This window comes from Podarcis raffonei, chromosome 1 (genome assembly GCF_027172205.1).
Source record: "Podarcis raffonei isolate rPodRaf1 chromosome 1, rPodRaf1.pri, whole genome shotgun sequence".
NCBI lineage: Eukaryota > Metazoa > Chordata > Lepidosauria > Squamata > Lacertidae > Podarcis > Podarcis raffonei.
In genome coordinates this window covers 58,207,392-58,220,414 of record NC_070602.1, presented here as the reverse complement: position 1 = coordinate 58,220,414, position 13,023 = coordinate 58,207,392, and the positions used below count along the sequence as shown (strand labels likewise).

At 38.7% G+C, this 13,023-nt stretch overlaps 1 protein-coding gene across 9 annotated transcripts in view; it reads left to right on the top strand.

Moving 5' to 3' along the window:
* The window catches only part of ANO1 (anoctamin 1), a 143,442-nt gene that overhangs the window by 77,691 nt on the left and 52,728 nt on the right, over nucleotides 1-13,023 (top strand). For 5 of the 9 annotated variants that reach the window (XM_053388728.1, XM_053388685.1, XM_053388677.1 and 2 more), the window contains exons 4-8: nucleotides 631-729; nucleotides 2,861-3,012; nucleotides 4,941-4,995; nucleotides 9,277-9,328; nucleotides 12,571-12,636. In XM_053388728.1, the coding sequence (XP_053244703.1) occupies nucleotides 631-729; nucleotides 2,861-3,012; nucleotides 4,941-4,995; nucleotides 9,277-9,328; nucleotides 12,571-12,636 (424 nt within the window). The remainder of the gene's footprint in view (nucleotides 1-630; nucleotides 730-2,860; nucleotides 3,013-4,940; nucleotides 4,996-9,276; nucleotides 9,329-12,570; nucleotides 12,637-13,023) is intronic. The other 4 variants (XM_053388692.1, XM_053388700.1, XM_053388745.1 and 1 more) reach the window with 1 other exon arrangement.

The following is a 13,023-nucleotide window of genomic DNA, read 5'->3' as shown; positions in this document are numbered from 1 at the left end:
CTTGTCCAAAGGGGATAGGAACATTGGGAGCCTTATACTGAGCCTTGTTCTGATTCAGACAATCAGTCTGTCCAACACTGTGTTGACTACACTGACTGACAGCAGCTCTCTGGGAGATGCCAGGAATTGAACCTGTGACCTTCTGCATTCAACCAGGTGCTCTACAACTTCCCCCAAGATACAAAAGAGCTTCCCAAAAAAATTACATAGCTGAAGTGTTTCCTCTCTTGGCCACTATAGTTTTAGAATCTTCTGCCCTTGTAAAGAAAACTTTATCCACTGTGAACCAATTCCACTTCCTTTACAAAATGTCTTTATTATTTAATCTTAAATCTGGGCTGTTTAATATCAGTGCTATGCTCACAAACTATTTTTATGGGATATTGGCTTATCCTTTAAATGATTGTTCACTTGTTTATGTCTTACGTGAATCAGAGTTATCTCTCTCGCATCCCTCCATTGTTTTCTGCGAAATGTAGTCATTAGTTTCATCCACGTGTCAAATAAACTAGCTTTTGGGAAATAGCTCATGGGTGGGGGATCTTCCAGGCCTGTGTGAAATTGAGCAGATTTGTGTTTTAGGTTATTTGATAAAAAGTTTTCCCTTTCTCTCCCTCCAAATGTTTTTAGACAAAAATACATGGGCTTGGATTTGTAAAAATACATGCACCTTGGAATGTTTTGTGCCGGGAAGCAGAATTTATGAAACTGAAGATGCCCACAAAAAAGGTTAGTTTAAATATTATTTTATACTAGGAAACATAAAACAGTTACTTATGGTTTAGTGTGGTTATTTTCCAAATATTGATTAATTTACATGTCCTTATGAACAATTTTTTGTCTTTAAATACAAGAAGTGGAGAAATTAGCTTTCTACTTAATATAATTTGCTATACAATTTATAATGTAATGCTGTGAGCTGTGAGTATGAGTGCATATTCTGTGCACAGTGACATAACAATGTGTGGTTTGAGATGCACATGGGGAAATTGCTACCATTTTGCAGTTTGTTTATTAACATTTATATCCATTTCCCCATGAATTGCACCCAAGCAGCTTGCCCAGGTTTGCATTTCATTCGGCTGCACCTTAGTCTATTGCTAACATCCACCCATTCTAGAGCTGACCTCCCACACTCAGTCAAGAGACTGCTTATTATGTTTTCCTTGACTGCCTCACAACACTAATGAGGCCACCACAGCCTTTTACGGGCAGACTGATAACCAAGTACAGTATGCCAGATTCCATGGCATGTCCAAACAACCTCAGGACCAACAAGGGAATATTCTCTTCATCAAGGAACAGCACTCTGCACATACTTGAGGCATTTTGTTTAAGAAAAGAAAAGAAACAAACAAAAAATACCCTTCTCCCAAGAAAAGAAACAGTCTGCATGATCAGGTAAACCAAAATAGGGTTAGGTGGCAACCCTAACATGAACAGCGCACATCTGCTCTGCAAAACTAAAATGGTTGTGTATCCTTTTAGATGCCATTGCTACTCCTCTTGTTGGGTAACCTTGCTGACCTATAGAGAAATTGTTCTCTGTTAGACACAACTGCATGGATCCCAACAGGAGTGAAGTTCTAAATATCCTCTGAGGGGAAGCCTTGTAACCAAGTCACAAAGTGAATGACATTTCTTCGCTATCAGTGCTAGAGGTCTTGCTGCAGCAGTGTAATTGAATCCCCTGTCTTCTTGTCTATGACAAGGCCACCCTTGCTCCCTATGCTGTGGGACATTGCAGCTGCAACACATGGGTGATATAAAAGACCCAGGGAAAGAGTTCCTTTCTCTGTGTATGATCTCCCAACGCTCTGATGTGAAAGGGCAAATACAAATAAGTTGGGTTCTGTGTCCTTCACTCCAGTGCTGCCTGTCACCACCAGCAACATCACAACAAGGTCGTGGTTCCATATATAGATTTATGCGTGTGAAGAGTCCCATGTCTATGCCCAACATTTGGCGAGCATGAAAGGATTGGTTGGACCTAGTCCTGCCTTCCCAATGAATCTTTGAATTGTCATTATGAAAGTGACAGCACATTGTCACCGGATGACAGGAGGATGTGATGAATGTGAAGCTTCTGAGGGAAGTATCTGTACCTGTTCAGGGTGCAAAACTGAGAAATGGATCAATATTTAATGACATGCTAAGTGCAGAAAGCAGACTCTGCAGGGAAATGTCTCTAATGGAACAGGAGACAGCCTGAGAGTACATAGTAATTTATTGCAAGTAAAACTAAAATTAAACTTTGGGATTTCAGTTTTAGATTAGGAGCTGATCCATTCCCATTTATCATGCTACTTGTTTTAATTATGTTTCTAAATTTTACAATAGCCTACCATTATACTGAAGAATGTTAAATTATGGAGGTGTAGGGTTGAAAGGATCAGATCTTGTCCAACTGCATAGAAGTAGGATTGTTCTTTTCCCAAAATAGATGGGAGCATCATGATCCAAGGCAGGAAGTACTATTATATCGTAACTAAAGCTATGTATACTCGTTGCTAAAAAGGGGGATGGGAGATAAAGAAAATTCTGCAATCTGTATAAATTGTTCTAATTTACTTAATCCTTTATTGGGGATCATTTATTGTATATTATTATTATTTTAAGCATTAACAGGGTTCAATTCAGAGTTCCCCAGAGCAGAACTTCACTAACTAGACTCTCCCACTGGCAGAGAGCATGCAAAGGGTGCACTTATCACCTATTTCCAATTTTCATTGCCCCTTGTACTGTACAGATTTTGATTTTGATTTTCTTTTGAAGAATGTTCTGTTCTTGATGCCTTGGTATCCTTTGTCAATGACTTGAAATAAATAATGGATTGATTGTTTGTTTGTTTGGTCCTCAGGTATATCAAATTCATCAACCTCATGGCCTATTGAAAAAAATCAATTCCGTAATTCAAAAAATAACGGAACCCATCCAACCTAAAGTGGCAGAACACAAACATCAGACAGTGAAACGCCTCTCCTACCCCTTCTCCAGGGAGAAACAACACTTGTAAGTCAAAGTTCGTCATCTTTAATGTCATTTTCAGCAAACTCGGCCTCTGGGAATACAACTTGAAGATAAATCATGAGAATATTAATAGAAATACCTAGGCCAGTGTTTAGATGCAACTAGCACTAAGATGATCATTTTTTCCAAATAAACAAGATCTCGTACGACACGAAGAAGAGCCTTGTCTTAGTCAGCTTCCCTAAGATAGTCTTAAACAAAGAAATATTTGTGCCTCTTCAAAGTTAGCAACATCAATAAAGACAGCTCATATAGCTATAATTGTTCTCATCCGAAAGCTAAAAACAATTGGGTTATGTCACTTGCATGCCAAAGCAGCCCAAACAATAGAGTGGTCATCCTGTGTTTCAGTCTTCATGTTTGCCAGGAGCAAAGTATAATCAAGGGGAGAGAAAAACCAGTCTGTTAAATGCTCAGTGTTTGCCCGAAGCAGGCATGAGATGGAATGCGTTGGGGCGGTAATTCAACTAACAAGTCCTGTCAGTGCAAGGATTTCTACTTGCACAACGGGACTCCGACTCCTCACATACCTTGCACTCCCCCTCCAAATCTGTTGGGGAACCCCAGAACAGATTTAGGAGATGCAAGGGACAGGAAAGCGGGAGAATGTTCTGCTGTGCAAGCAACAATCCTTGTCCTGACACATAGCAGTACAAACCAAGGTCTCTTGTGTCCTTTAAGGTTCCCCATTGGTACCACCCACTGTGGCAAATAAAACAGCATACTTCAGTGACTCGGGCTAATCAGCACACTCCAGGGCTAAAAATCAGTTTTCAATGTGATCAAAACTTTAAAAAACTATCATGTACTGTCTGCACATGAAGGGCTTCTTTGGTTGCCAGTGGTAATGCAGTGAAGTAAGAAGTAATGCTTAGGAATCCTAACTGTATGACCGGAAGCTGCAGATGACCAGCTTTCCACATTGTTGAGTGGTGGTCGACATAGCTCTTTTCCCCTGCGGCTATCACATGCTAAGTATGGCTGTATGGGTTTGCTCCAAATGTAGATTAAGCAGGAGATAAGAGAGAAGCTTTTGCTGTCTTAGGGACCCCATCCTCATAGCTGGGAAACTGTAAAAGTACAGTGGTACCTCTGGTTACAAACTTAATTCGTTCCGGACATCCATTCTTAAGCTGAAACCGTTCTTATCCTGAGGTGCGCTTTCGCTAGTGGGGTCTCTCGCTGCATGCGCGCCTCTGGCGCATGATTTCTGTTCGCATTCTGGGGCAAAGTTCGCAACCAGGAGCAGCTACTTCTGGATTAGCAGAGTTTGTAACCCGAAGCATTCATATACCACTGTATAAGAAATGTGTGTCCTTGGGATCTCTGTGTGAGAATTAGTGCAGATTTTAGCTCTCATTATAGGATAGATAGTGATTCTCTGCAGAGTAACGAATGTGCCTTTTGTTTTGTAGAGACGCACTTGTACTGTACCCATTGTGTGCTTATTGCACCATTTATTTTGTGTGAAGGGGGGGAGAAAGAGATTACAGATAGAAGTATATGAAATCAACAGACAGCTACTTTAATATTGCAAGAGCAGCAACAAGTGCTACACATTGTCTAGGAAACAGAGTTTATTATTCTTCCCATCAGAGTGCACATTCAGTTTGGCTACAGAATATTTGGGGGCTTCTGAGATTTCTAGAGAGGAATGGCTGCTGTCTAAAGATCTGGAACTGGAAGCAAAAAAGCAATGCATAGGAGATATTTATTATTCCAACACATTTAAGATGCTACTGGTCCTTTTTCAGGGAAATTCAGATAAATAAAGAGTCAACATTTAGATGTGCCATCTCTTCTTTCAATATAACCCTTTGAAAGACACACACAGCCAGAAAATAAAGTTGACTTGTTTGAAATCCATATTATACATTTAATCACTTTCCCCCCTTTCAATGTTTTGACAGATTTGACCTCTCTGACAGAGATTCCTTTTTTGACAGCAAGACCAGAAGTACCATAGTAAGTATTACAATATAATACTTATGTTATAATACTTACGTTATAAAAAATATTGTATTCCTAGTTTACAAACCAACCCTAACTATGTCTACTCAGGAAAAAAGTCCAATAGGGCTTGAATTCAATAGAGCTTCCTCCCAGTTAATTTCTTTCTTTCTTATTTATTTATTTATTTATTTATTTATTTATTTATTTATTTTATTTATTTAACAAAAAATATGTGCTACTTGATTGTAAAAAAGCCTGTAAGCAGTTTATAAAATGCAAAATCAAAATCCTTCTTAAAAATGGGTATTTAAAAACATTCAAATGCTAATAAAGATGTACAGTAACTTAAAACAGTGCTTTCTTTTTTTCTTGCTAGTGGAGCTCACTTCCCCCTATCACATGAGTCATCTCCATGTCACAGAAATGTCAGTGGCAGTGTTGTATGAATCTCAAGCCAGGTCATCCTGAACTGAATTCCTGTCCTCTGTATAGAATTACTGTGAAATATAGGAAGAGAAAATAATGACAACAAGTGCTCCTAAAACATTTCATAAATATCCCCCCCACACACACACACACAATGTAACATAGAATACCTGTGAGCTGGCTCTTGGGCATATTCACAACAAAGAGATTCCCCACCACAAACACATGTTCCAGAGTGGCCCCAGACAGCAGCTCTCTTTTTGAATTTGAAATCAGAAAAATTCAGTGAACACTGGACAACCATGTGAACCACTGATCCATTAAAATCAGCTGTGAGCCACTGATCCATTGAAATAGGAAGACATCACCCATACCCAGGCCTAGTTATGCACTGCTGACAAATAAGGGCTGAGGATGAGTAGAACCATGCCTTTCTTTCCAGAACGTGTTTACTCTCATCAAGTGGAAAGACAACCATAGAAAGAATCCGTGGGAAAGAGAGAACATTTTCTGTGCTTCCTTTTGCATTTATCAATAAACAATACATAACTGTAACTGAAGCGTATAATTTTTTATGTGGTTATGTAAAGACATTCTCTTCAGCAGGGGACAGCAATTGTCCAGCCCTCCCCCTTTTTAGTCACTTGTTTTCCTTCTTCCCTAAAGTTGTCATCCAGCATTCATTTCTAAGCTCTCTTATAATATTAACTAAATAGGTCAATACTTAGTCACTCCCATCCCTAGCACTGCGTGACAGACAGTTCAGAAACATTCATTTAGTTTTCTCATTTAAAAGTCTTTCTCAGCTCCTCATCTGACAACTGAGGGGAATATTTTCTTACCTCCCAGGACTTGATTTTGCAGTGGTGATGGGTGACGTTCCATAGCAAACTTAAACATGGAAGAAGGGTCCTTTGTTGTCTTCCCCATTTCTCAGAAACAAGAGAATGCTCCAATTTCCAGCTGCTCTTGTCTACTCTTGACTGGACTATTAGCATAGTGAAGAAGCTGTATGAGAGAGGAATAACGGTTCAGTGATTTATTTTTTTAAAAAAACTCTGCTGGTTGAAAGTCATGAGTTAAGGCCAACACATGTTGGCTCCACAAATCAAGGAAGCTAGAAGCTAAGGCTGATGCCTTAACAGACATGACCCATGATCAGCAATGATTTGCAATGGATTTGGAGGTGCTCATGATCAGGAGAAAAGCTTTCATTCTTTATTATGTTAAGATTTCCACTAGCAGGCATCTTGCAAGGCATTTAGAATTACCTTAGAATCTGAGGTTCTTGATGGAGATAAAACATGCAGGATCAAGAGAATATGAGACATTTTTGTTGGTCCCCAATCACTGCATCCTCCCCATCTGAATTTGTGTCGTGCCCACGGGAGTTTCTCGTTTCCAAATGTGCCCATGTTATATTAGAATAGACATTGCACATAGCATCTGCGATATGGTTCCCTCCACAGTCATTGTATTCCTGGCCAAAAAAATTAACTTCAAAAATTGATCTATGCATCTATGCATCACCTTATTGTACCAGAAGTTGTTATAGACTTGAATGAAATAAGAAAACGGCTGCTCAGAAGTTCACCAAACCATTGAAGGACCACATGCCCCAGCAAGCCTGAATAAAATGCATCAGCCACTTTTGGAAAACTGGAAAGAAATACGTTTTGAAATTGGAGTAAAAAATATCAATCTGCTGATTTTCAGCACCTTTAAACTTGCTGTTGCTGTGGCAATTTTTAGTGGATCAGCTTGATCATGTACACCAGGTTTTCTGTTATTTGCTCAGTAAGTGGGACTTTTTTTTTTGTAAACTCAAGGGGCACTCCCATGCCCTTTAATGAGTCACTAATGAATAGCATCCAGTTTGTGGTTGGTCCTCTTGTCTTGTCAGATGTTATGGGATGAAAGGGTTTGTACAAAGGCTTTTTAAATACTTCCTCTATGGAGCCCTTCCATCTCCCTCCTTTCCTTAATCAGTCCTCAATAATCCAACACTCTCATATATCCTGCTCATAATGTCAACATTTTTCGTATGCTGATGTCATCTTTCACTTCCTGTGGCTCCTTCAGTAATCTAGTACTGGTCCTTTTCTCCCATATAGACTTAACTAGCCTTTCTCATGCTGCCTTCTTTCCTTTCTGTTATTTGCAAAGAGAAAAGTAAAGTTAACAATGTTTATCTATTGCCACTTTAATTGGGGACGTGGGTAATATATGCTACTCCTACTCCGACTAAAACCATTGGAATTCATGACCCTCCATCAATAGGTTCCATTAATCTCCATGGGTCTACTCTGTGTAGGACTAGACTTAGATACAAGCCATTAGCCCTAATTTTGTTTTAAATAACTGAACAGAAGTTGCTAATATGTAGAGCATCTTTTAAGAGCAATCCTCTGGTGAGATGCTTGTCAGAATTTATTAATTCTGTATAATGTAAAACTATTTCTTTCTAGATTTTCCACCTTGCAAATATTGTATTTTGAAGGGCAGCATACAACTCCCTTTAAAATTTAAGGCTTAAATAAAAGAGCAAATGAATGCAGAAACTACTTAAGATTGGAGCTGAAAACAAGTCTCTTGATTTTATACCAAGCTTCAAATAAATATAAAAGACAAGATATGTATATATCTTACAATCAACACCATAAATAGCAAAATCCACTTACTGCTGTTTTCTCTATATCTGTATTTTAAAATGTTAACATTTATAAAATATAAATAACCCTTTTTTAGTTTTCATTTTACAAAACTCTTTAAGTATCAATTCTGCCAGAAATACTATCCTTCGCGGTTTTCTTTTTCTTTTTCTTTTTTGCAAAGGAAGAATAGTTAGTAAGTATAGTTCTTTATTGTTTGTTTCCATGGCGTGATAATCCAGCTGCAATCCACTAATTATATGACTTCTATTTTTGACACACAAAAATCTATCTAAAATGCAAACTTGGCCACAATGCTAAAACGGTACGTGTTTAAACAAAACAGTGCTTAGCAAAACAGAAAGAATGACTTCAGCATAATTCCAAATGTATACCTAGACTTGAAGGTAAGTACACCGCTTTGGGGCTCATTAGAGTGGGAAAAGAGCCTATTGTTTTGGAATGTTTTAATTGGCTTGAACCTGCACCTTGGAAGTCAAGGAACCACAAACATGGATGAATCATCCAACTCAATTGGGCAGATGGCAGTTGCGAGTGAACCGTTGTTGTTGTTGTTCAGGAAACTCCTGAATAATAGGAGTAATACGATAGAAATAATACAATATATGTATGGTAACTATCTGGCATTCATGGCAATGGCTATAGTTTATAGGGTGGTGACCCAAAAGTGGACATTTGCAGTGATTTTTAACTCATGGAGCAGAATGTACACATATGAGAAGGTATGGTTATCAACCTTGGGGGGAGGGGGGAAAGAGCAACCGAAGAGTCAGTAATGGCATTCAAAGCAAGAGACATGGGGAGGTATTAACCTACTATGCCCCATTAGTGCAAGGATCTCTGCTTGCATAGCAAGACTTCCCTCCCTCTCTCTCCTCTACTCCCACCCCTCCTTGCATCCTGCACCTTCAGCAAATCTGGTTCAGAGGGTTGGGAGATCCCCTAGAAAAGATTTGGGGCAGCCAGCAGGGAAAGGAGAAGGAATGCTCACCTGATTGAATTCTACCCATACTGTACAAAGCTACTAATTCCTGTGTGCTGAAATAATTGCAAATTCTTAATATTTGATGATGGTGTCAAGAACTTAAACGTGCCAGTGCTTATATTTGATCTGTATGCAATCAAAATCTTACTGCTAATTTCCCAAGGGCTACAGGTGACCTGGTGTTTATAAAACCATTTTTTCCCCTTGTAGGTTTATGAAATATTGAAAAGAACTACATGCACCAAAGCCAAATATAGCATGGGTAAGAAAGTTTATTTAGCTTGCAGATCAGCATATTTTCCAGATTCCAGAATATTTGAAACGTTTGAAGAGTTTGCAAGTTTTTTTATTCTCTTGTCTAATATAGTTCGTGCAACCGAGAGTGATCTGTGTGAAATTTTAACTTGCAGAGATTATGAACTGCTTAAACTGATTTTGTGGAGAGAGACTCAGTTGATATACCTATACATATATGATAAACCAAAATATTGCATACACTCACATTGTTTATGCATTTCTCTGTTTTTAGGCCATCAACCTTTTATGGATACATGCCATATTTCCCATGCTCTTTGGATATAATTCTGTCAGGTCTCAAAACAAGACATGTGCAGTACAGTCCTATGCATGTTTACTTGGAAGTAAGTCCTACTGTGTTTAATATGACTTACTCCCTAGTAAGTGTGTTTAGGCTCTTAATCTTTGTGTGCATCTCTCACTGCGCTACTCTAATCAAAGCTAACCTTTGAAATTTATTGTAATTTCTATTCTGGCAAGCCATTCACCCACAGGGTGTTAAAAACAAGTATGGGAAACCGGATTACTGCTATGCATGTGCAAATATTGGCACAAAGACTGATTAAACAACTTTCGAATAATGGAAGACTAAGCTTTGATTATTTATCAATCCCTGGCTTAAACTGGGCCATTTGATCAACATTTCCCATAGCAGTCTTATACACTTCTTTATTTGTTTGTTAAGTATTTTATTTATTTCATAAAATAATTTATGCTCTGCTTTTTTTGCTTTTAAAAGCCCTATCAAGGCAACTTACAAAGTACAAATCAAATCAGAATGCAAGTTGAGTGGCTTCTGCTGTGCCTTTAAGGCACTGTAATGTGGGGGGTTTTTTATGGAGGTTCTTCCTTCAGTGGTATGTTATTGAGAAACTTGTTGGAGGAAATACCTTACAGCCTGTATTGGAATATACAGACATATGCCTGAGTCTTGGCACTGTGTTAGAGGAAACTGTAGAGTTTGATGCATTGGTGGTATGCTTTATACAACAACAGTAATCAAACTGGTTGATTTTGTAACCAACCAGGAATATTCATGGAATCAACCCTTGCTTAAAAGCTTGTGTGTTGTTTTAAGAAAGGAAGTGTGGTTTTTTTCTTTCAGGAGAAATCAGGTTTCAAGAAATCATTTCCTTTACCTGTGTCTGATCATAGCATTTACAAATCAATTTGTCGTCGTGGTCACAAAGTGGCCTAACAAGCATGACTACATTAACAGAGAAAGTGGTCTGATAAATTATATATTCCTTCCATCAGAAGTGGATATGGGGGTGGGGAACACCAGTGTGCACAGCTTGATTAAAAAATAATGGTTGGGCACTTTCTTCAAATGATGTAAAGTGATGTAATGCCGTCTGGGACTGCATTTTATATAATCCTAACAGTATATCAAAGTGTGAAGTTGGTTAGGATCAACAGCCAATCTGAAATGAATTTCCAAGATGTCACTAACGCCAAAATCTGACAAGACACTTCCACATTTCTCAGTTTTCAGGTGACTGACACCCAGAGCACTTTTCAACAGATTTCATCCTCGGAACCTTCATTGGAAACATAAGAGCCCCCCAATGAGGAAAGGCCCTAGCCTAATAGTAGAACATCAGCTTTGCATGCAGAAGATTCAATGTTGAGTCCCTGACATCTCCATTTAGGGCTGGGAGAGAATCCTGGAGAGCCACTGCCAGGCAGCATAGACAGTGGTAGATGTAGCTGACCAATGGTCTGATTCAGTATAAGGCAGCTTCCTATATTCCTATGTGATCCTCATTTGAATGGATTGACTAGCAGCGTCAGTGTAGGGTGGGGGCTTGTCGAACCAGGAAAAATCACTTAAATGAAGTGATTTCTTGTGGGGTTGCAGCAATAGATTTTCCACTCTAATAAAACTAGCCTAAGTCTGCCACTTGAGTAGGTCATCCATTGACATTTTGTCAAATCTTTTGTCAAGGTGTGGGCTTGTTGTTCCCAAGCCTTTAATGCTTAACAGAAACACTTTCTGATTTGTTTCCTGTGGGCGCTGGGAGGGGCAGGGAGCCATTGTGCAAATAATTAATGATGCTAGACAAATGAGCAGTGTTGGCATTTTCTTTCTTCTTCAGAGCATGATCGAAGCTTCTGATGAACTGGGAGCTTTTAGTAACAACTGCACAGATGGTCTTTGGCATTTAATAGACTCAGCCCTTCATTTGCCATCTACAGCCATAAACATAACAATGTGCCAGCAGTGCTTAGGCAATAAAACTTGATTATAATTTTTCTTAGGGTCAGGCATTCACCTACACCTTCACTCTTTTAAGTACTCTAAACAAACAATAGCAAAAGACTTGCTTAGCCAAAGAAATTGACTTCCATTGCGGTTTCACTGATGATAAATTCATGTGTATGTGTATGTTACTCTTTGTACAACAAATACAACAAATTCACCCTCAAGTGAATTCCATGCTTTAGTCTTTGAAGTAAATTGGTTCAGGGTATCCCAGGTTCCATGTTATTGAGCATGAATGCTCTAAATAGTTTGCAGAAGGTTTAAGTAGCAATGCAGAATTGGATGAAATGTTTGTTGCAAGAGGCAACAAATAACTTTTGTAGACTGTGGCATTAGTATATCTTCTTGTTGTAAAGTATCCTATCAGTGAAATAACTCTGAGAGTAAAAAATGGACTTAATGAACCTAGGGGTGCGAAACTGAAAATATTTCCCCTCACAGAATACATCACACTGTATGTTTTCGTATTCCTGTCCAATGCCTTGTTATCATCCACACTGCTGTTTTCATATTGCTTTTTAATATTGGTTTTGCTGACTAGATCCAAGCCATTGTAGATAGGGTATCAGAATCAGCATGCATGTTTTCTGAGGTAACATGACCCTTTCAAAGTCTGTCAGGTATCCCGTATTTGGAAGCAGCTATATTAATGCCAGCAGCTGTAATGAAAAACACATCCAGCAATCAAATACTGCAGTCTCCAAGAGTCTGTAAGTAAGCAGTTGCTGGAATTCTGTGGCAAGCTAAAATTTCTAAGCGCATTCTTCACCCATTGCAAAATCCCAGCTATACTTACAGGAGCGCCTGATATATACTCTCTTATTCAATTTCAAATTTTAAAGATGATTCCCCTGAAGAAATAATATACATCCCTCTGAGTCCCCATCGCACAAACATTGTAACTGCTCAATCATACAACTAATAGACAAATGTGTAAACAGGGCAAGGAGAGGGAAGAAAGAAGGAAACTACCCTTTTAAATAAAAGACGAAAATGTGGTAAATATGGTAAGTATAATACCAAGGTCTTTCCAAAGGCTTTCCAAACAGCTTCTCTAATCAAGCTTAAATCTGATTTTTAAAACTCTTTTCTGTGGATGTGTATGTAAGAGAGTGGGAGGGATGGCTATTATTGACACCCCTGGTGGTCAGCCCAGCTGAACTCTCCTCTTTCTGATAACCTCGCCTTTTGCTACTTCCAAACCTATGGGCTTGCTTTTCAAATCCAACTTGAAGCTTCAGGTTGTGTAATTTATTGCAATGACTAAACTCTTGACTCCGCAGCGTATGACTTCCTCTGATTCTCCACGGCTTTCCGTTTCTTAAAACAAATCATGTTTAATAATCTATACATTCAAAAAGCTGTGAAGGCAAATTAATGGGTTCAGATTCATT